We start from the raw sequence: 17,444 nt of genomic DNA on the forward strand, positions 1-17,444 counted from the left end.
TAAGCGTAAGTCAAATAAATTTCCAACTTGTTTAAGAAACCGCTACGCTTCCCGTGCCTCAGTTCTCCATAGCCAATAGAACCCGGCCTGTTACCGTGTCTAATTGCCACCCCGGCCCACCGTGACTCTGGGGTTTGGTTCCCCACCCCGGGACACAGACTTGCCCGCTCCTATTTGCACCAGCACACTGAGGCAGCGTGCTGGAGAAGCAGGGGAAGGGGACAGACATAGAGATGGTATGGCCAGATGCTAGCGCATCTCTTTGAAAGACCCAGCCTCTGGTTGCAGCCTCTCCTACCTAGAGCTAAATCTCCTACCCAGCTTTTTCCCAGCATGTTTATTTGATACCGGGATTTCCCAGTATCAAAATTAAAGCCCAACATTTTTCCATTCCCAGAGTGCCTTCTGCAGCATTTCAAACTGCTTTGAGATACCACAATAGGCACATTGTTGCTCATCTGAACACGGCCTAGGGAGCCAAATAAAAATTCTGTGCTTTTATAAAAACCTTAATCAATATTACCACATGTGTTGATACCACAGTACAAAGTTTCTATCACACTCTACATGGAGGTTTTTAAATCTGCAAATGCCTGAATTAGAAGAAAGTTAATATAAAAGTTGCAATGAGGATGGGTATCTCCATAACCCATCTCCCCCAAAAGCATGGATGGAAAGCATGAGTTCAATAAACAGCAGTGACTACAACTTATTTTGTGTTCGATAACTGGCTTCAGAAACCCTGACCTCAAGCTTTTTATCCCTGAGATGCGCATAAAGATTCTTTATGCTTGTCACATCTCAACATTATCGGCCTCTTACACAGATTAAGTAAACTTTCACTTAAAACTAAAGCTAACACCCTTGTCCTTCATCACAGGTAAGTATAAGCAAGGTGTAAACTATAAGAAAAAGAGTTAAAGGACTGATTTTATTAGGAAAATTGAAGTGTCTTGTTGCCATGGCAACAGTGATAAAACATCACTGCCTCCAATTTTAGAATTCCATTCCCTTGGGCTATTCCAGTGTTTTAACTTTGCCTGGAGATGGCAAGATGTTTTCATGCTCTTCCCTACTTGTTAGACCTGTGGGCCTGTGTTGCATTTGGGGGGGGTGCTGTTTTTTCACACTGAAGAAGTAACAGCCTGCAGTCCACCTTACTTTCATCTCAAAAATGCCAAGTTAAGATAGTAGATGAATGTGCACTTCTGCTGCTACCAATGGAGTAAGTGATGACAAGTAGGATGCCCAGCAGAAGTAAGCTAGCAATCAAATGTGGCCCACTCCAAGTAAAGACATACCCCAAAAAAGCAGAGAATGATTCTATTCCAAAAAAGATAATGAACAGCCTTGGAAAACTGTTGTGCTGCTGGTTGCCAGAATGGTGCTGGAATAGAAGAGAAACACAAGGTATATGGGCAGTGATGAGAACTGTCTAGTCATGTATTCTGTTTAACATGTGCAGATCAGCAAGAAGTGTGCTGAAAAACATGTTTACAATTGCTTAAGGGGCAGCTGACATCCATGCAGTGCCTTCTGATTTGTCTGAAGCACACATGCGTTTTAAGTCTTCCAACATACCTGAATGCCTCACATTTATGTAAAAACTAATTAAAGAAAGTGGGAATAAGATGAGAAAAAAAGCCCTGATCATTTCTTCACCTACCAAAATAAACCTGGACTTAAAGCTACCAATTTGTCAAGCTGGCTTGAGAGGACATGTCTGAAGCACAGAGTATATTGGACAGGACACACATACAAACATGGATAAGGAAAGGCAGGACAGACAAAGCAGTTGTTGTATTTGTAACAAGAAAAGAGGTCTAAAAATGTTATTATCTGTCCAATGTGGATACCATTTTGACCAAGGAACATACACACAAGAGGTGGACAAAGGTTATTAGAAAAATGCACCCTAAAGATCCCAGAGCAGCCACCCCTACACAGTTTTACAAGGTACAGTATCAGACAAAACTTATGAGAAGTTGTATCTCCCAAGTTTAGGGATACCCATGATGATGTCCACTCAGGCATGGTTTGGTCTACTCGTAGATCTCTAAGTAGCACATCCATCTCTTGCTTTTCAAAGATGACATGATATAGATTCTAGCATCAGATATACTAATGAATGGCAATGGGAGGTTTCATTGGTCACCTCTTAATACCCCAAAGTGTGTGTCAAGGCATACTTTTTCAAGACAACGTTCAAGTCTTCCAGCAAGTCTGTCCTCTTCTGCCTTGGAAGTCATTTTAAGTTTGTGATGCATAATTGAAAAACAGGAGAACAGCCTTATCTTAGGCACTCGGGAAATCAGAGCATTCTAAGCTCTAACAATAAGTCTTCTTGAATAAGTCATTTAAATCTTTCTCTGTGCCTCCATTATTATTCTCATATACAGATAGGGAACATCCAGCCTTATACAAGTGTTATGAAAATAATGTTATTTAATGTGCTTATACAGATACTCTTGTAATAATGTATACCACAATATCGCTCTAAATAAATGCAGAAGAAGCCCAATACATTAAGCAAGACATTAAGCTATATTAAGCAAAGTTCTTACCACAGCGAGGCTCTTGTGGAGATCCTTTCATAAACAGCATGCACGGTGCAGCATTGATCAATTTCTTTAGACGCACATTAAGATCCTCTTTCACATTATCATTAGATCCAATGGTAACAGAACTGCTGGATGCATGGCGCTGGACTTTTCTGGTCAGCTCTGGGGCGTGGGCACCATCTAACCTGTCAATTTTCTGAGAATTCTAAAGAAGCCAAGAAAATAGCTCAAAAGCATTAGCTTCATACACTGTCTTTTGAACTACTAAAATCAATTTAGTAGAGTATCTATATATAACAGATAAGGTGGCTTAGTGCATTGACCATCCTGCTGGTCTTTAATATGAACATAAATGTCCCAAACTAAATGAATTTTTGGCCACAGTACTGTGCCTGTACTGGGCAAAAGTTCAGTCCCTTGGTTTAAAAAAAAAATTGCAAAAAGATTCTGAAGAATTCTAGAGAACAAACACTTGTCATTTCCTCAAGATCATTACTTGCTTATTCCATCTGAATTATCTAGCATTACAATGAACCATGGCTGAATCATTAACCATATCTGACCCAATACCAAGTACACTCTTGCTTCTCAGGTATAATAAAAGCTTTCTATAAATCCCAAGACATTTAAAGGGGATTCTAAAATATTAAACATTAATTTTAGTATCACTTCTGTAGGCTGATCATTTTAAATCTGTCAGTAAAAAAGATACTGAATACACATTAGCAATATTGACTTCTGTCATCTCATATTGAAAACAGTACAAAGATAATTACAAGAACTACTCTTCTGGACCGAGGCACTTTCATGCAAATAATATGCAATCCATTTTCTCTTACCTTAAAAAACAAGAATGTTGGAACAGAACTAATTTCATATTTTTCAGATACTTCAGGCACAGCTTCAGCTTCCAGCTTAAGAAGTCAGAGAAAACATGGTTTTATTTTCATAATCTTCTTTCAAGTTTGATTGTGCATGTCAATCCTGTCCATAACATTCTTCTAGGCATTTTGTGTGTTTTAAAAAGGAGTTTGATGCAAAAGTTTGTGACACATTTGCATTTAAATGAGACTCACTGGGCTGGCATGTCATCCACTGAGCCTGCACAGTGTCAAAACAGGTTCATAGGTTTTTATTTTGTTGCACATTTCAAAAGATGCCTGGAGGCTGTGAATAAAATTTTTGGTGCACTAGTGACCTAGTAAATTTTCAATCATATGCAGCTACTACTATATTGAAATCCATAAATCATTGACCCCAGTTATGTCATGATTACAGTGCTTATTTTCTGCCCACAGCAATTCTTGCTGTTTGCTCTATTGACTAATTTCGAGAGGCAGTACATCATGACTGACATTTGCAGCCTTCTGCAAATTATGAAGCAAAAAGGAGTATTTCTTCAATAAACTATTGATGTCTACTAAATTTTACTTTTAACTCCTGCAAGGCTGCTGGCTACTAAGTAGAAAGCTTGTTAGACTATCAGTCCTGTAACCTATTTTTCCTTCAAAACTGTATTTTGAAATTCTGAAGTGATTATTTACCATGAAAATAAGCACCGCTATTCATCAATGCCCAGAACAGAGATCCAAGTCATAGAAGCTGACTTTAGTGAGGGAAGTTATTGTTTTAGGATATTTTTCAATAACACCAATGTTAGAGTGGTATAAGGATAAAAACAAAGGGATAACAGTATTAGGATCACACTAAAGGAAAACAAAGATGCTTGATCATTGTACATTTACAGATACATGAAACTTTTCAAACTCATCTGTCTGCAAACTGTACAGTTTACAAGCATGCAGAAGCCAAGGAAGGCTCCCACCCAAATATTAAAAATTTTCAAGAAATGCCAGCCTTCTTTGTTCTCCTCATTTACAGCTTTCGATGCAGTGAAAATTTGGACCTTTAAGTATCATTGGAAAAAATAGGCTTTGGTTTGTTCCAACTATAAGGCTGCTGTTTCCCTTATCTGGAACACTTCATATTTAGTCCAGAAGCACCAAAATACGACCATGAATTCTGAGTCTATCCCAAGTCCCTACCACAACAATCTATCAGAGTCAATTGAGAATCAAACACTGTCAATATACTTTATCAATTCTCTTTCAAGCGTCTAAAAGATTGTTACAGAAAAGATACTGAGGGGAGGGGTTGTTTGTTTTTAGTTCTGCCAGATTATTTCCTAACTACCTGCACATTTCATTCCACTTTGAAGCTCCTTCAGACATGGCATGTTTCATTTTATAAAAGTTATTTTTATACTTCTTTGGTTAAAAGTAAGATAATCGCCTTAATATTACGAATCTAAGACTACACTAACATGGCTGCAGGTAATTTATTCTTTTAAAATGGTATTTTAAAAGACTCTTCACGATTATTATATTTTGAATTTATACAGGGTTATCCATTCGATCACAAATAGATTTTAAAACCATTATGACACTGTACAATTCAGAAATGTTATTCATGACTAGCTACCTGAAATAGCTGGTAGATTTGTCAAATTGCTACCAGGGATAACTGGATCCCCAGACTTAGCTATTCCTGAATATGGATCAAAGTTCTATCATTTTAGCTATGAAAATACTGTATTTATTCCCATGAGGGAACGCAAAAATTGAAGTAAAAGACTTATTCAAAGCTGTTGATACTTTATCGCTTTGGTAGAATGCTCTGGTGCTTTTGTATCATAATTGGGATGCATTTACAGGCCCAGTGTTAGAATTTTATTCTGCAGTGTACTGTCCAGTAAACAGAAACATAACATTAAAAATAAATATATTTCAGTCAAGTCTGCACAATAACTAAGCAGTTTGGATTGGAGATTTTTTGGCCTACTATAGGCTAGAGCAGCAGTACAACATAGGCAACAAGAAACATTTTCAACATTTTAAAAAGCGAACAGTCTTTCAAGATAGTCTAATTAAACAGGTTTTGTAAATTAATACACTTAAAATCAGATCCATCTTTCTGCTTTACAAAAGCAAAGTCCAAACTGCAAGATGAATCATTAAAAAACCCAAAAAACATAAAGGCTGTAAGAAATCAAATTAAAGCACATACACACAGCTGGTTATGCCATTACTCCCTGCCCTGATAATCACAAAAGTGTCTCATTAACGAGAGAAAGTTGTTTTAAAATGAACACCATGTAGATCTAGTGCATTATTTTTTTTCATATTTGTTCTCTTACTGGGATATGCAGATGATCGCACAGAAATACTGCATCTCATTTGCTTACTGCTGCTCAGTATAGCATACTAGAATGACATATCACAAAGAATTAAATTTATCTTTCTGTAAACTCAGCGAAGATTATTGTTCATCCTTAATAACAGATAGGAAAGCAACTAATGTATCTAAATGAATCCTGAGAAGATCATCTTGCCCAACCAGCAACACTGCTGAAATGAATGAAAGCTCTAGCAAACCTTAAAAGAGCAGCACTGGCATTTTAATCTCAAATCCCTGGGATATAAAGATCAGGCCTGAACAATACAGCTAGTTACAGTACTTGAGGGTTGAGTCATCCAAGTTACATCAATTTGTGGACAAACCTAAAATCCTTTTTGCTAAACGAATCAACACGGAGAAGGGATATTATAGTTAGAAAAAGCAGGAAAATACAATTTGTTATTTTAATCTGCAATATCAAGCTTTCTAGAGTGATTGAGAACAAAAACTTCACCCAAAGTATTTTGACAATACTTCTAAGTTGTAATAACCTTAGGATTCAAGGCAGTATAAGTATTTCTTATTTCTAGACTCCAGAAGCTATTGCAAAAATAACTGTTTCTTTAAGCTTTGGAGTTGTTTCCTTTAGCTTGTCTTTGATACCTTCAAAATAGCCTTTACTAACTGGACATAACATCTTACCTTCACAAAGGTAACTTGCACGTGATCCTTAGCTAGTTCAGCCATGACATTGTTCATCTGGATGCACTGAGGAGCCCATGGTGCCCAAAAATGGACAACTACAAGGGATCTATAACAAAAGAGAAACACATAGCAAGACTTCTAATAAATGCAGGTTATTTTTTACAGATGGTACTTTGATACTGAAAACATGAAGCCCCAATGACTAGAAAAATATAGTTAATTATAATGGAACAATGAAACACTACTGATTAGCTCAGGAAAACAAGAATCCTTATAGCTTAAACTACCCATTCTAAGATTATTACAATTTTCAGAAAACAGAATCACATCAGTCGGTCACATAGCAAAGGGACTGTAAAAACCAAGCATTAAAAAAGAACAAAATTACTAAGTTTTCCCCACTTAACATTTTTACAAGAATTATTAACCAAGATACATGCTGGAAAACACATTCAACTGGCAACTATGCAACATAAAAGGGGTGAAGTTAAATCAGAATTGGAAGAACCTTGACATCTGCCACAATCAAATTTGGCAGCAGCAAAGTAACATCCCACACAAAGTTGAGACAACAACTGAAGCATGCACAAAGCTTAGCAATCTTAGTTATTCTCCAGAGGGAAGGATGAGGCATATCACATTTAACAGATTCCTGTCTGTGCACCTCTCATCCAGTTTCCATACCACGCAAAGGATCTGTGGCCCCCTGACAACCGAGGACCCCCCTTTCCCCGTGCCCTCCCACCACTATTATTTCTTTACTCTCTGGAAGACGGAATCCTTTTCAGAACAACTGAGAAAAGAGCTAAAATGAGGGATGGCTTTAGGTTGAAATCTGTTAATTTCTGTCATTAGCAGGGATTCCTGGTTTTCTTTGTTTAAAAACAGCAAATTATCTGATAAAAAAATCCTAAATTCCCTGGTTAAAAAAACAAAAATCCAAGGTTTTCCACAATTAAACTAAAAAAAACACTAAATATAATGGGTATCAGTTGAACAATGTTTTACTGATATATTTACAATTTTAAAGCAATTTGGAAGCCTACCAGTACCTAAATCATTATTATAAAATAAATTTTAAATACTTATATATTTTGGCATTTGACTTTGGTTTACCATGGAAAACCAAAACTCCCCCTGCCCCCTTCCCTCACTAAGACACATGTCCAGCTGCCATGCCACACAGCCCCCTGACCCTGCTTGTGCCCTCATTCCCAAACTGCAGCCCCCCACCACCCTGGTGGTAGCCCTCACTTCCAACCCACAGTCCCCTGTCCCCTCTTGCCCTGCCTCAACTACCTCTAACCTGCCAAGTCCCGTGTGAACTACAGTACAGTGGCCTGCACAGATGGCCCCCAGCATTGGGTACAAGCAAGCACACCCTGTGGGAAGCTATAAGCAGCAGTAACTAGGGCACCACACACTACCCCCCATGCCACTGGCCAGCGTTGGGGCTAGTGCATGGCAGGGAGGACCAGCACCATGCTCCACAGCAGCAGCATGGAGCAAAGCGCAGCTCTGGCTTGGTCACACTGCGGGGAGCAGGAGGAGGGCGAGGGGCTCCAGGTCCCATCCTGCCTGAGCCAGAGCACAGTGGCAGCTCCAGCATTTGTGGGCAGCAGTGGAGCCAGTCCGGCCCCAGTGAGGGTTAGAGGGAGGAGGGGACAACTGGGCACCCCCCACACTGAGCTAGATGGCCTGGCTATGGCACCCTTCCTGGCAATGTCTCCCAACCACCCTGCCTCCAAAGCGCCAGCCTGACCAGGCAGGTGCCCACCTCCACTAGAGGGACAGGCACTAGCAGGTGGGCACCACTGGCAACAGCACAGAGCTGTGTGAAAGTGTATATGCACACAGATTCATATATTATAAGACTGGAAGGGACCTTGGAAGATCATCGGGTCCAGCCCCCTGCACAAAGCAAAAAAGACAACTAAGGTCAGGTGACTCTAGGAAGGTGCCCATCTAGTCTCCTCTTGAAGATTTCCAGGGTAGGCAACTGCACCAACTCTGGAGGGAGCTTATTCCACTGTCTGGCCACCCTAGTTGTGAAGTAGTTTTTCGTAATGTTGAGCCTAAAACGGCCTTCCAGGAGTTTGTGACCATTACTCCTAGTTTTCCCCCAAGGGTGCCCTGGTGAACAGTTATTCACTGAGCCCTTGATGCATGTCTCTGATGTACTGCTAAGCTGCATGCCAGGGTATTGTTGGCCCTGCTGGCTACAGTGTCACACTGACAGCTCATGTTCATACTGTGGTCAATTATTATCCCCAGGTCCCTTTCATTCGTAGCGCAGGTCACGTTGGTATTGCCAGCCCTGTAGGTGTGTAAGGGATTGTTCCTCCCCATCTGGAGCACTTTACATTTCTCGATGTTGAACTTCATCTGGTTCTAGTCTGCCCAACTTGAAAGCCTGTCTAGGTCCACCAGTATCTGTAGCCTATCCTCAAAAGTGACCACACTCCCCCATAACTTGGTGTCATCCACGAACATGGCCAGCGAGCTCTTCACTCCCACATTCAAATCATTGATGAAGATGTTGAATAGCACTGGGCCAACCACCAACTCTTGTGGGACACTACGGGCCACTTCCCGCCAAGATGACACAGACCTGTTCGTTAGAACTCTCTGTGTCCCAACCCACAGCCAGCTTCCTACCCACCTGACAGTCTCACAGTTAAGCCCACAGTCTTCCAATTTGCTCACAAGAACGTGGGCTGCCAATGTGGGGACGCAGTGAGGAAGGCTAGCCACACCTTGTTATGTATCCACAGATGCATCACGAGCATGTTCAAGGAGGTGATCCTCCCCCTCTATATGACATTGGTCAGGCCACAGTTGGAGTACTGTGTCCAGTTCTGGGCGCTGCACTTCAGGAGGAATGTGGACAACATTGAGAGGGTCCAGATGAGAGCCACTCACATGATCAGGGGGCAGCAGGGCAAGCCCTATAAGAGGCTACAGGACCTGAACCTGTTCAGCCTCCACAAGAGAAGGCTGAGAGGGGATTTGGTGGTCATCTATAAACTGGCCAAGGGAGACCAGCAGGGAATGGGAGAGTCCCTGTTCCCCTGAGCACTACTGGGAGTAACAAGAAATAATGGCCATAAGTTGACGGAGAGTAGATTCACGCTAAATATCAGGAGGCACTACTTCACGGTCAGGACAGCTAGGATCTGGAACCAACTTCCAAGGGAAGTGGTGCTCACTCCTACCCTGGGGGTCTTCCAAAGGAGGCTAGATAGACACTTTGCTGGGGTTGTTTGACCCCAGTACTCTTTCCTGCCCATGGCAGAGGGTCGGATTTGGTGATCTGCTCAGGTCCCTTCTGACCCTACCAACTATGAAACTATGACTTCTTGTTGTTCTTGATCTCCATTGCTAATTTTAGTTTAGATGCTGCCTTAGCTTTTCTAAGCTGATCCCTACAAGTGCAGGCCATAGTTATATAGTCCTCCTTGGGGGCTACCCCTAGCTTCCATTGACTCTTTCTTTTTTCTTAACAGGACCATGATTTCCCTGTTTAGCCAAGATGACTTCCCAGCCCTTTTGCTACATCTCCTCCACACGGGAAAGGACTTCTTTTGTGCTTCAAGGATCATGTCCTTTAGGAATGACCACTCTTCATGCACTCCTTTCACCTTTGGTCCCTGGCCCCTCAGAACATTCCCTACTAGTGACCTGAGCTTGTTAAAGTTTACAGTTTTGAAGTCCAAAACTTCAAGCCTGCTATCCCATTTGTCTGCCTTGTGACGGACTAGGAACGTAATGGTTTCATGATTGCTATTGCCCAGGCTGCCCTCTATGTTTAAGCCAGTGTTGCCTACCTCCAATCACCCTCCTCACGCTTCCACCAGTCCCAAGCAGCTCCTTGCAGACTGGAAGGCTGCCAGCCTGCAAAGGGAAACCTGCATTTTCCCCACAGTTTGTTCCTTTAATGGGGAAAATACATGTTTTTCTACAAACAGAAAACCCAGACCCCAGGTCATCAAGTACCTTCAAAGAACAAGTTACCACAACTCAACAATTACTCAGCATCTACCATTTCCCTTCCCTACCTACATCAACAAAGTTCCATCAACTGATACCTAGAACATTCCCTGAAATTTTTTAATTGATCAGATGCAGTATTTAAAAATCATTATACTACAGCCAAACAGAAAACCCATCCATTTGAACGTAAGCACCTCAACCAGAAAGAAATAAAATGCATTAATAACTGCAGTGACAATACTTTTGGATTTAGGAAGTAAACTGGAAGCAAAAATAAAAATTAAAGTAAAACTTGTTTTATTATAAGAGCTTTGAAAAGAAAAGCTTGCTTTCCCCTAGTAACGTGCTGCCTTCTATTAAAGGAAAGCAAAACTAAGTACCTTCTAAAGCATAGCTATTTTCTTCTGTTTATAGTAAATCAGTGGATTTTTTTTTTTATCATGGACAACACTGCTTATGCAACACTGTTCGTTACCTGACCACAAGGCACCACCTTGTGGTCAGGTAACTGTGAATTCAAAATGTATTCACAGCTTTCTGCTATAGGGTTAGATATAGTTATGATGGTCCAGAAAAATGTACAAGAGGTAAGGAGGTTGTGATATTCTTTACTGGACCAACTGTACAGCTGGGAGAGTCTTTGGACAACCTTTCAAGCATCTAGTGCCCAAAAGTTTACCTAACAGTACACAGTTGGTTCAATAAAAGATATCACAAAAAATCCTTGCCAACTTTCTGTAGCGATTCTATGCTTTCTATTAGGATTGTTTTCTTTCACTATGTGATGATCAAGTGTGGTTCTGCTCCAGAAAAAAATCCTAATATTGGTATATTTCTCAGATTTTGTAATTCTATACAATATCACAACACAATGATGATCTTTTCTCCAAGAGTCAGCCTTGCAAATCATGAATTCAGGAAAGCCCTTAAGCACAAATGTAAGTGACTTCCTCCCACAAAGATGCTTTTCTGTTTTTCAGCTTCAGCCTGGTTTCTTTTCCTTTCATGTTCACTTCCTCACTCTCCCCCAGCTAACGAAGATTCTGCAGACCAAGTTATCCCCAAAAGCATGTTTAAAGAGTTAAGCAGAGTTACGCTGGTGCAAACTCCACTTAAAATTGATGAATATACCCCTTAATTTTTTTTTATTTGTTAATAGAATCAATCCTATAGTGAATAAGTCAAACTCACACAGAACCACTCTTCCCCCTGCAGGAGAAGAACTGCATTTCAGCAAGAGGCAATGTAGTCCACAGTGGTAATTCCTTTCTGTGGTATGTCTACACTACAAAATGAAGGTGCCATTGCAGCACAGGTGGCTGCAGCTTCAGCAAAAGCTAGCAACCACAAAACAAGACCTCCAGAGACAAAGATATGCCCTTTGCTAGCTGAGGCTGAGGTTTGTGCTGCTACATCTTTATTGCTATTTTTACCCTTGGCTAGCTAGATGAAAGCTGGTACAGATACACCTATTCTGGCTGCAATCCCACCTGCAATTTTCTGTGTAGACATACCCTTTGGGAGGCAACAAATGAGAAGGGACAAAAGCAGCATACAAAATAAGGTATACGATAGAGAAAACAAGTCAGGCAAGTTGACCCTTCTTCATATACAAGGAGAAAACAAAAGTGAAAGGTTCATTTCTCCCTGTACATAAGAAGACAAAGTTACTTGGGAACTCTGGGCAGCAACTTTCAGGCTAAAATTCTGGCAGGTTTGAAAAAGCACGGCAATTTACATGAACAATGAAAAGCATCCAGTTATTAGCTATTAAATTTTAAAAAAGAAGGGATACAAACTCTCATGTTTCAAAGCATAAAGAAACTTATGTGCAAATTTCTTCTACAGACTAATTATTCCAGACCTGTCCACATCAGTTTTTGCCTCTTCCTTTAAAGAAGAGCTGCTCGGGCACTACTTCTCTGGCTGGTGCTACTGCCAGGATTTCTGAATTCTACCTTCCTCTTTCAGCTTCCTCTTCCTGCCCAAGAGAGGGGCATTGGCGACCTGCATCCAATACAACTTTTCTTATGCTAAACTTAGCTTTCATATTTTTTGGGGGGCGTGCATAAGTATTTCTGGGGTGTTATTTGCTGATAGTCCAGTTTACACAGGATTAGTTGTAAACTCTGTACAGACAGTTCTGCAATATTACCAAGTTATTAAGGTCTTCCTCCTTCAGAAACACTTTTGATATCAAATTTGAAAGACTTAAACATTGAGATATATCCTAGGAACCCAAGTCCTGTAACTGGTATCTCTTAGTTCTGTGCATGTTATAAAAACAAAGCATACTAAACAGCACGCAGTTATAAATTATTGTCCAATTTCCATTTTTATTTTGTAATACACAAATATTGCTACATGAAAGAAGTATAATGAATTATTATAAAGACCTACAATGATTGAAAAAATCTGCAGAACAGTTCTTGCTACTGCTACTCTGTTAACAGTCAATATGCCTAGATTAGAATATAATGTACAGAAAGTCAACGGTCGGCCCAAGACTAGGTGACTCTCTGACCAACTTCCATAGCCAGTGGCACTGACGTAGCTAGTCACTTATGACTACCCATAGATACAGCTTGGTTGTCAAGGGGCAACTTTCAGCATAAGGCCAGGACAAAGATCAAACTCAAACACAGAACTATAAAAAGGCAGCTTAAGCTCTATACCACCAGCCTCCAATATGCAAACTTATTATAATCAAATCTGAACAAGACATCAGTCTTGACCTGACTGTATAGAATGACCCTCAAGTCTACACAGACACACGAGAATCAAAGCAGTCCATGCAGTTCATCTGGGTGCTCAACCATGTGCTCAGCAGAAGTACAAACATTTAAAGTTAAGGATATGGTGAACCCAGAAAACAGATTAGAAAGCTACGCCCTCATGACCTTACACCCAAAGCAGAAATATTACTAAACAAAATAATTAAGTGATCCTTTTTCCCCAAACTTAATACAACTGTATGTTACATAAGTTTGTTCTAATCTATTAAGTTTCCATAATGTATTTCTAGAAAACAAGATTAACAATGCAGTTGCCATCGTCTATATTTGCAACACCACAATGCACGTTTTCAGATTATAAGAAACCCCAGGGCCTGAGAAAGTAAAGGGAAGGGGTGGGGGAGGGGAAAAAAAAAGAAAGCAAGAGTGCGCCTTTTAATTCACTGTGTAGAAACAATCAAAGGAAAAAAGATGTAAGGAACAATCTAGCTAGATACGCATTAGGCTCAAAGGACTATTTAATAATCTGATACACTCTCTTTTTCACTAGTCAAGCACAAGAGAGAATTCACTCTTTTCCCTAGCTGCCAAGCAGCATTTCCCATGTGTCCAATTTAAATTAATCAGTATGGTAGGGGTACATCTTATCAGATGAATGTCATCTCATAAGCAGTACAGGAGTAAGAACCACATGGTTGAGTAATTCTGGCCCCTTTGACTAGAACACCACTTATTTGAAGACTGCCCCTGACTATAACATATCATTGCAATTTGTTTTATTTTATAACAACATGGGTTTAATGAAAATAAAATGAAAAAAGAGCACAATCAACATCCTACTTTACTATGAATCATTTACATAATAGTCTACTTTAACCAGTGTTGCAATTAAGCCACCTTCTCAGGTTCTGAAGAGTTTTAGTAAAACCTGAGAAAATGGCAACCTAGAGAGTATGGGTATTAGTTCCAGTATTATTTTTTATTAGTGTTGTTCTTGCTGTTTAGTTTACATCACAGGTGCTAGTTTAGTTGGCAGCAGAGATGATCCAAAAGTATACACTAGACATTCCCTATGAATCTCCTAGTTATCTGCCTATGGCCAAATACGCAGTCCTGCTCACCCAGGCAAAGCTTTATCGAGTGGAAGTTTTGTTTCAGAGAAAACTAAAATATAAATCATAAGCTGAAGTGAATTTCGTGTTATTGATTCCAGTCTAGTGAATGATAAAGAACTGTTCTCCAAATAAAGCACTGAAAACATAATGAGTCCTACTTCTATAGGTTATCTTTTTGTTCATGTTTGCTTATCATATGCACTATACATGCTAAAATAAGCTCTTAAATATTTACAAATCAAGAAAATGATACCAGTTATTATTAACTGTCTGTATACACTATTAACCTCCTGAACCACCGTCTTGATCAAAATTAGAATTCATGGGGAATTTTAGCAGATTTAATACCTGTATCATAATTTATCACTGCTAAGTTTCTGCAACTCTGAAACCAAAATATCATTTGAAAAAATTTAAAAAATACAAAGTTTATAGTTATTCCATTCTATGAGTTACTACTACAACTGCACACACACACAATAAGTTTACCACCCAATCCACTCCATTAGACTACTTAATTTCCAGACTTTTTTGAAACAAAGATATTAGGAAATATCAAACAGCCCAAAACCCCACAATCAACAGTATAATTAAGACTTAGCCCACTTTCTTTTTTTCTGAGAGTTAAAGAGGTTCTGGATATTTTTATGTTAACTCCTCTGTTCAAAAGATTTATTTAAGAGAAAGGAATTATTCATGCAAGAGGAGCCAATGAAGAAGCTACATACTCTTTAATGTACATGATCTAAAATTAATTTAAGCAACCTGGATAACAAAACAAGTGACACTAACACCTTAAAGGTGAGAAAGCTAGTAAAATCAATTCTGCTAATCTTACAAATATGATTCACAGAAGTTTAGGGCTGGAAGAGGCCTAATGAGATCATTGGGTCCAGCCCCACTACTCTGGACAGAAAAGACTTCTGTGGTCAAATAACCCCAGCAAGGTGTGTGTCCAGTCTCCCTTTAAAGCTCAGATAATAATAATGCACAGCCCCACAGAAAAAGTCAGCAGAAGGAAGATGCAAGAAAAGTGTGCAAATCCTATGCTCTCAAAAATCTAAAAAATTTAAAGATACACACGCGCACACACACAACCTGCACCTCCCACTGGCCAACACTTTGATGTGTATGATTTGGGAATGAGGTGAACAATTTCAGCCATCCATTTAAACTTCTAATTTTAGAAACCATCTCATTGGCTATATGTTGCCAAAAAAGTTACCAAGTATTTAATTATTTGATTCACCAAGAAAGGTTCATGAAACAGCCTCTACTTTTAAGGCACCTCAGAAAAATCACCTATAGCATGCCAATAATTATAGGGGCCCAATAAGGTAATAATAAATAACTATAGCTCAGATTCAATGAATCTCAATTAATGTTAAACTACTTCTATTTTTCAGCAAAGCACATGAGCACAAACTTAACTTTAAGTACCTGATTAGTCTACTGGGATTTTTCACAAGCTGAAGTTAGAAATATACAAAAAGTTCCCTCCTCCACCCATGGGCAAGGCCTAACTTTCCAATGCTTGCTTGGGTTTCACTGTACGCATCATTATGTTGGACCACATCAAAGGATCTCAATGCAAGATCAAGGCTTGGCACTTCCAATTATTAAAAGATTAAATACATTTTAAAGACCTCTTCAGTTATGGTTAGTAAGAAGATTAGTTACCTTTGTTCAGCACCTGTTTCTCTAGTTCTTTTCATATTTAATTTCTCAACTGACAATTGAATGCTACACTGCTTGGACCGCAGACCTGTACAGAGGTGCTGGTTTAGACGGCCTCCCCTTTTCTGGGTCAAGGAAACATCTCTTATGATAAGGTGCATCGAACTTGATTTGTAAAATTGCTCCTGCTGTCTGTCTATGCCCCAGAAACAAACTGAAGGAAGATGTGGTCCATTCTATAATGCTTAATAAATACAAGTTGTTTTAAGGAACACAACCCCCTGTGCCCCCACGCCCCACCCTCCCCCCCACAACAGTATTACACAGAGACACACAATCTTGTTTGAACAGAAAGTGTCCATTTTAAAAATGTCCAGCAAATATCTCATTGAGCTTAGGAAGAGGAGATGAAACTTGTTTGAGTCTCTGGTTCATGAATACAGCTATACTAGGCCCACTGACTGTACGAATAGATACAGCCTCATTTTGTCATTAACTTTATGTGTTCACTAACATAAATAGCAGGTACAGGCACAACTCATTTTCTATGGAATAAATCAGCTTCACTCCTTAGAAAAAGTGGAGTGGGAACACCATGCACCACCTTGCCGAATTTAAGTCACTGCACTCTGACATAAAAGTGTCCTTCAGAAAACGAGGTACAACTGGGTACCAGTCATATGCCCAATTACTGCAGGAAGTCAGCCCAGACAAGCTGATCACGTCTTTGCTCCTTATTACAGAGGGAGCTTCCTAGAGAATAAAATCCAGGGTACGTCACTCCATAGCAATCTCACTGTGTGTCCACATGCACAAACCAGAAGCACTTTTACTTCCCCCTCCCAGAAATCCCCAACTCCTCAAAAACTAAAGCAGCACCAGGAACCTGTTGGACCCCAAGTTTACGTACCTGGGCTTTAAAAATACCTGTCTGTAAAAAGGATGCAATTGCTTCCATTATTTAAAAAAGACAAAACTTCTTAAAAACAAGAGCATCCCCTCCCAAGCGCTGCCATCCCAATGCTGCAGCCCCAGACGTAGAAGCAAAATCTCAAATAAAAAAAATCACTCAGAAAAATAAAGAAACCAAGCAAAACAATCAACTTAAAGCAGGTTCAGAAAGGATTTCAGCTTCCCTCAGCAACGAAGTCACTCAAGGGGTTGGTCCGACTGCACTTTCAAGGAAAGGCAGGTGCAGCAGGGCAGGTGGGGCATGAAGCACCAGGAAGGGATCTGCCCCAGAGTGGAGCAGGGAACAAAACCGGCCCTTCCAGCTCCCACGTGAGGCTGCCCCGTGCTCACTCCCCGCCGCAGGGGCCTCGAGCCCCGCTGCTCATGAACTGCAGGCCTCAGGAGGCCAAACTCGGCACTGGGGGGCGGGTACCACCGACAGGCGCCTCTTTTGTGTCGCCACAGGAGTGCTGAGCGCCCCACACCCCGCACCACCCTGCCGGGGGAGCAGTGGGCCCCAGTCCCGCCCG

General features: G+C 40.3%; 1 protein-coding gene across 1 annotated transcript in view; it reads right to left on the reverse strand.

Moving 5' to 3' along the window:
• The window catches only part of GLRX3 (glutaredoxin 3), a 40,924-nt gene that overhangs the window by 23,226 nt on the left and 254 nt on the right, over nucleotides 1–17,444 (reverse strand). Inside the window, exons 2-4 of the mRNA XM_019556090.1 lie at nucleotides 6,441–6,549; nucleotides 3,401–3,475; nucleotides 2,565–2,766 (exon numbers count right to left, since the gene is read on the reverse strand). Of these exons, the coding sequence (XP_019411635.1) occupies nucleotides 2,565–2,766; nucleotides 3,401–3,475; nucleotides 6,441–6,549 (386 nt within the window). The remainder of the gene's footprint in view (nucleotides 1–2,564; nucleotides 2,767–3,400; nucleotides 3,476–6,440; nucleotides 6,550–17,444) is intronic.

Source organism: Crocodylus porosus, unplaced genomic scaffold, assembly GCF_001723895.1.
Source record: "Crocodylus porosus isolate Cpor-Errol unplaced genomic scaffold, CroPor_comp1, whole genome shotgun sequence".
NCBI lineage: Eukaryota > Metazoa > Chordata > Crocodylia > Crocodylidae > Crocodylus > Crocodylus porosus.